This window comes from Arvicanthis niloticus, chromosome 1, assembly GCF_011762505.2.
Source record: "Arvicanthis niloticus isolate mArvNil1 chromosome 1, mArvNil1.pat.X, whole genome shotgun sequence".
Classification (NCBI taxonomy): domain Eukaryota; kingdom Metazoa; phylum Chordata; class Mammalia; order Rodentia; family Muridae; genus Arvicanthis; species Arvicanthis niloticus.
Window position 1 is genome coordinate 117,705,913 of NC_047658.1, and position 6,979 is coordinate 117,712,891.

General features: G+C 38.3%; 1 protein-coding gene across 1 annotated transcript; it reads right to left on the reverse strand.

Moving 5' to 3' along the window:
* Nucleotides 1–752: 752 nt before the first annotated feature.
* LOC117695935 (prostatic steroid-binding protein C1-like) lies at nt 753–4,463 on the reverse strand. Its single transcript, XM_034486589.2, has 3 exons — nt 4,380–4,463; nt 1,742–1,932; nt 753–899 (listed from the first exon to the last, which is right to left on the reverse strand). The coding sequence occupies exons 1-3, from the start codon at nt 4,432–4,434 to the stop codon at nt 822–824; spliced, it is 324 nt and encodes a 107-aa protein (XP_034342480.1). The 5' UTR covers nt 4,435–4,463; the 3' UTR covers nt 753–821.
* Nucleotides 4,464–6,979: the final 2,516 nt, after the last annotated feature.

The window sequence follows — 6,979 nt, forward strand, 5'->3', positions numbered from 1 at the left end:
AAATTGTATAAAAGCAAAAAGGAGAATGGGAGGATGGGAGAGGGGTTTTCTAGGGAGGGGAAAGGGAATGGCATCTGAAATGTAAATAAAATATCCAATAAAAAATTTTTAAAAAAGAGAATGTCAGGAAGGTGTTTGTTCTGATTATCTGCCTGTGTGCTTTGCCTATGATTAATAATAATTTTGTTCTTTCCATCAATCAGCAGAATGAGGCACCAAGAAATATTCAAAGAGACATAAGATCCTTTCATTATAAAGGAAAATGTAGTTTTGATTAGAACACTAGCTTGCATGTTCAAATCACTGAGAAGTTGTGCTGTATTTCATGTAAGGAATGAAGAGCATGGTGAATCTACTTCAGTGAAGCTTATGACAATCAAGAAGTGTCTTTCCAACTATGTGGCTTATCATAAGTCATACCATAGGTTGAAATGGGAAGATACTGAGTTGAAGTACTTAGGCAATGAATAACACATTGAGGCAGTTTAGTACAGTGGCCACAAAGATGCCAATATTTGTCATCATCTTTGATCATTTGCATTTATGGCCACAGAAATGAGAAAGTTACTTGCAGGGCAGTGAAGGATGGTGTTTGACCAATCACAGTATTCCTGATGCCTGAACCTCAGGCTTGATTGTCAAGTTGAAAGAGATTATCTCTGTAACTTTTTACCATCACTGAAAATTCAATTTTTATTATCAAAACACAATCCATGCAAGACCCAAGACTTAGGATAACAAGAGACAGATGGTTGCATGCAAGGGGTGTAATTTATTAGTGCAAGATGTTGAAACCTTCACATTAAGTAGGGAAAATCAGTTCATCTAGTTCCCAATGGAAAAATGTTAGAATATTCTTCCACCCATGCTTTCACATCACATTTGATTAAAATTTGTGCCTGGAAATAAACAGAAAGCAAACAAGAATGGTGAAGAAAAGGGGTCAAGGTAGCTCTGCAGAATTGTTAACAAACCAAGAGTTCATGGAGGACAATGTGGAAAGACAGGAGGGGAAATGCAAAGTATGCTCAGAGAAATAACATCAAATAATGCATATTAGTGGAAACTCTTTCCAAATTCAAGTGAATAAACTCTGAGTGTATTCAATAATGTGTCTCAACTCAGTAGTTCTCTAGATCTCTCTGTGATCAGAAGGAAACACATTGGGTCATAGCTACGCCTGGCTTAACTTCTGATGATTTAGAATTGTGGCTTCTATTTTCCTTTTAATGGGAAAACCAGAAGAGACTCAGGGCAGAAGTGGATAAGAAGTATTGGAAACAGGAGGTTCACAGGCTCCTGACAGAGCCAGCAAATTTGGTAGAGAAATGCATTCCGGCAGTACTTTTCTTTTAAGGGGGTTATCACCAGCTTCCTTCCTCTTGTCTGTGGTATTTTCATTTATCAACATTCCTCATAATATTCAATAGAGATAATATCCATTTATTATACAAACAATAACTTCAACAAAGACCCTAGAAGTCTAAAGGTAGAGTTGAATCCTCCTTTTGTAGGGCCCTATTTTTCCTTGTTAGGATATCACATAGTGCCACATCTTGAGTAGAACTCTAGAGGGAGGTACCTATCCCAGGCACTGTTTACTACTGAACTCTGATCAGTAGTGTATTCCTCAACCCACCTATCACTGATGTCCTCTTTTGCCCCATCCATGTGTTCCCCACAGAACCTCATGTCAACTTCATTTGTGACCTTTTGAGAGTGTAAAACAAAATAAACATACCAATACTCTCGACACTCTAAGTTTGTCTCCATAGTTCATCTTGTCTACACAGTCCTTCACCTTCAGTTTTGCTTGAACAGCCTCTTCTGGTGCTGAATATGTCTCAAGTTGTCTCTGTAGTTCTTCCCTACTACCTAGTATGAAGGTCAGGTCTTCAATCACAACAGCTTTACAGACTGTGCCGGCATTAGCTAGAAAGTATAAGGAGAAAGAAAAAAGTTTATTTAATAAAAATTACTTTTTTATTTTGTTACCCAGACAGGATTTCTCTGTGTAGCCCTGTCTGTTCTAAAACTCACTCTGTAGACCAGGCTGGCCTTGAACTCACAGAGATCTGCCAGTTTCTGCCTTCCAAGTGCTGGGATTAAAAGAGTGTGCTATTGCCACCCAGCTACTTTTCATTTTTAATTAGTTTTTCCATGAACCAGCAGACTTGGGACTGCAGATTTAACAGGATATGCTGGAAATTGTGGACATCTACTGTGACTGCTGATGCAAGACTGTGAATTCCTGAACATTACAAAGCAAGGGACTGAAGAAAAATTATTGTGGGATCTCTGTTTCTGTAATTTAAGCCACATCTACAACTCCACAGAAAACCTTCAACTGAACACGTGTCCTCCCTATAAGATGCTCAGGAATACAGAGAAAGCATAGATTAAGGAAATGGCCAACAAACGACTTGCCCAACCTGAGAGACATGCCATGTAAAAGAGCCAATTCCTGACACTATTAATGATACTCTCACAGACAGGAGCCTAGTATAACTGTCTTCAGAGAGGCAGATGAAAATCGATGCTGAAACCCACAGCCAAATATCAGCTAGTGTTTGGGGAGTCTTCTGAATGAGTTGGGCATAGAATTCAGTGAGATGGATGTGTCAAAGACACCAGAAGAAACCCTGTAGAGTCAACTAACCTGTGCCCACAGGGGCTCACAGACACTGAACCACCAACCAAAGAGCATTCAAAGGCTGGACCTAGGCCTTCTACACATTTGTAGCAGATTTGCAACTTGGCCTTCATGTAAGTCCTTTAACAATTGGAATACAGGCTGTGTCTGACTCTATTGCCTTCCATCTGATCCCATTTCCCTTACTGGACTACCTGGTTGGGCCTCAGTAGAAGAGGATGTGCTTAGGTGTGCTGTGACAGGATGTCCCCGGGTGGGGTGATACTCAAGGGGGGATACCCCTTCTCTGTGGAGAAGCTGGGGAACATGGAGAATAATGGATGTAAGGACTTGTAAGGGTAGACTGAAAGGAGAGGAAGGAAGGGGGTGGGGAGAGGCAGCCCTGAATCAGGAAAGTAAGTAATTAAATATGTATTATTTTTTAAAGTTTGAGGTTCAACTACATCTTCTGTATCATATTTTATAAGTCTTGGATAGTTTAGCAAGGAATTTTTGCACTATCCAAATTTACATGAATATTAGAATTATAATTTTACAAGACAGGAAAAGTAAAAAGTAAGAAGACTGCTTATGTATAGGTTACATTTTGAAAAATGACAGAATCATGTCATGGCATCAGGTATACTTCAAGGTAAAAAGCTAAAGTAACACAGTTCAACAGTTTTGCTGAACACCAGAGCATATCTGGGAATCTGGAAAAAGCTTTGCTTTTACACAATGATGCTCAGATTCACTTCTAGGGAGGCTGACAATGCAAACTGACACCTACATTTTGGATTCTAAAGATCTATGATAAATGTTTGAGTATAATTGAAGAAATCAACTTTCCCAATCTTGATTCCACATTTCTCAAGGCTCTTAAAAACAAAGACCAATAACAAAAATCAACTCTCCATAGGCGGCCTTGGCTGACCTTAGACTCAAGTTCCTCATGTTTAGCATTGCCTAGCTTGGATCACAGAAATGCGCCACCAGATCCAGTTTTCCCAAAGACATGTCAATACTATACTTAAGAGATTCCCAAACAGGGTCTGATGTGAGCTTTAAGAAGATTCCATCAGACTATAGGGAAATGTTGTAGGCTATAGTATGAAGGGTAGCTAGGCCTATAAGAGGAGTTGCAGAAAGGAAATAGAGTAACTGCCTGTGAATCTTGGTTCATTTTGAAGGCACAGAGTATGTAGGAATGTTCTGTTTATGTGCAAATGGATTGTTTGTGAAAATTTTATTAATTTAAGAAAAGCGGGCATCTTACTGGTAATTACCACACTGTTTCTATCAGTTATTGGTTGGACCTCCTGGAACCTGATAAGACAACACAGGCATGCTTATTCTCAGAGTGTAGCTGAAATCTATTACTCACAGATTCAGAGAACACTGATGATTAAGAGCAGAAAGCTTTCTCAAGTCACCTTCCCAGGTACAATAAAGTGAAAAATAAACAACAAACAGAAACCCTTTACTAAAAATATTCCCTGACCTATGTTCATAATGGTCTTTTTGGTTGTTTCAATGCCCACCCAGTCAAGTTCCCTAAATAGGTGAAAATTAGCTGAATGTATCTGGAGGTTTTTGGTTTTTTGGAGAGTTAATAGAAGAGGTTGAGAGAAATGTTAGATTATTGATCTTTTCCTTACCTCAACCTTATCACACATAAACTTACCAACTGTTCAAAGACGCAAATTTACCAGGAGATGCGGCTGGATTAATCATAAATAATACTCACCTTCATAGCAACTAACAGCCAGAACGATCAGCAGAAGACACAGGCTCAGCCTCATGGTGCTCAGTTTGCGTTTAGACTTAGCAAATGGTGAGCAAATGGACTACTAGAGCCCATGGGAACCAGGGATATTTATACACAGTGAGGCTTATGCTCCTGCCCTCAGGCAAGTGGCAGGTCACAAAGCCTGGTTTAAACTCTCCTTCTGTGTCACTGAAGGCTGATCCCCTTCACACCTACCATCCTGTTGGTCTGGAGCCCAAAAGAATAGCCTTGTGGGTACATCATTGTTCCTTCAGGCAACCTTTCCCCTTCACCAGGAAGCAACTGTGATGGATCAGTTTACTTTTGAACTTTTGATTATTGTGCTTGAGTTCTCTCCTTCTCAACAGGCAGGGTGGCTTCTGACAACAGGGTGACATTTTCCAGGGCACTGAATCTACAAACACCTGCCCTGGAGATGAGAGCTTTGCATTTGGACTCGGCCAAAACTCATCCAACTGTCAGCATCGAACTATTCAAAATATCAGGAAGATCTGAAAGAAAAAACCTCAATGCAAAAAGCCAAATAAACTCCAAATTAGTTATGGAAAGAATTCAGCATTTCTTTCTTTAACTAATTTGGCGAAAAATGGAAAAAATAGAGCAGAAACATAGAAAACACTAGTGAAGCAAAGACACAGTTCATTCAAACTATGTAACTATGAACACTAGAGACATACACATTTAGACTAATGTAGAGACAAATAGAAATAACTAAAAGAAACTGATATGAAAATGGAGCCATTACCTGTTGTCCCCTAGAAAGAAAACACAAAGGATTAACCTAGGCCTTATGATTAACTTTATGTCAAGAAATATGGTAACACACAAGCAGGAGCCATTTCTGATCATGGATATTCTACCAAGATGGACTCATGAAGAACTTTTAAAAACCTGAATAGATTACATTGTGTTATTGGAGTATATATGTAACAAAAATACCCATACTATAAATAACAAGGCCAGGACAGATGGCTTTCCTACTGAATTCTATTAAGCATTTAGAGAACTAAGATTATTTATTGTTATTTTATTCCAAAGCTTCATTTTAGGGAATAGTTCCTAAAACATTCTAGGAGGCCAGTATTTCTCTGATCAAAAACCACATAAAAGTGCGAGCAAACACACATGTGCTCACAAGCGTGCATGCACACACACACATACACACAAACGCGTGCACATGCATGCGCGCGCAAACACACACACACACAATAAAACCCACAAAATTCCAGTATCCTTGATGAACATATTTTCAAACATTGATCATCATCAATTCTTAGGAAATAAAATGCAACAACACATTGGAAAGAGTAGTCACTGTTATCAGTAGTGTTGTAAGAATGAGTCTGTATATGTAGGTCAATACATATGATATGCTACATCAGCATAATGAAGAAGAAGATCCCCTTAATCTTCTTACTAGATGAAGAAAGAACAGCATATAAAACTTAGCAAGAACATTTTATGGTCTGGCAAAATGATTCAGTGAAGAAAGATGCCTGTCACCAAGCCCAATAACTCGAGTTTTCATCCCCATGATCCACATGGTAAAAGGAGAGAACTGAGTCCCATTGTTTGTCTTCTGACTTTCACATGCTTATAGTGACATATGCATGCCCCCCACATATATACATACAAAATATAAATAAATAATGGGCTAATAAATTTTCAGATAAATATTTTTATTATAAAAACATAAAATTAATTATGCATTAAAATGTACCTCATTGTGAAAAGATTGCTTATAAGCCAAGGACAAACATCATCCCAAATAAGGAATAGCTGAAAGCTGTCTTATCACATCATGAACATAGAGTGTCCACCTTCTATATTTATTCACACTGTGGGTAGGTGTCCTACCCACAGCAACCATACACATAAAAGTCAGAGGCAGCCATAGTGGAAAGAAGACAAAATACTGTTAGCATCTGAAGATGACATATTGTTATGTGAAGAAATATTTTACAAAAAAACAGTTACAATTTGTACATCAACTAAGCAGGGATTCCAGTTATGAACTATCTCATAAAGCAGTACAGTTAGGTAAATGCTAAGAGCAATTTATTTGATTTCTAGACTAAAGATTGATTCTATTCTTAGAAGTATAAAAATAATAAAATATCAAGATTAAATTTAGCTGAAGATTAAAGAACATCTCAAAAAGTTACTGGGTGGAGACAATACACACCTTTAACTTTAGGAATTGGTAGACAGAGACAGGCAGATTTCTGTGAGTTCAAGACCAGCCTAGTCTACAGAATGAAATCAAGAAGAGCCAGGGCCATATAGAAAAACCATGTCTCAATCAATCAATCAATCAATCAACAAACAAATAACAAACACTAAAAATAAGAAAAATATATGAAGCTGTAGAACAGGACATGACAGTAGGGGTGAAGTGATGCTCCTCTCTTGGACAGACATCCACACACCCCTGCATTTCCAGGCCACTGCTGGTCTGTATTGTCCATGTGTGTCATCCAATCAGTGTTTGATTCCTTCCTCCAAAGACTGCACTGTTATAATACATATTCTTGTTACCCATTGCCAGGAATTTTGCT

What these genes read in the sequence shown, in the direction of transcription:
- LOC117695935 (XM_034486589.2), bottom strand. Translation starts at nt 4,434, where the DNA reads ATGAGGCTGAGCCTGTGTCTTCTGCTGATCGTTCTGGCTGTTAGTTGC. An exon ending in GGCTGTTAGTTGCTATGAAG is followed by an intron (nt 1,933 to 4,379) that starts GTGAGTATTATT and finishes TATACTTTCTAG; the next exon opens with CTAATGCCGGCACAGTCTGT. An exon ending in TTAGAGTGTCGAGAGTATTG is followed by an intron (nt 900 to 1,741) that starts GTATGTTTATTT and finishes GTTTATTTCCAG; the next exon opens with GCACAAATTTTAATCAAATG.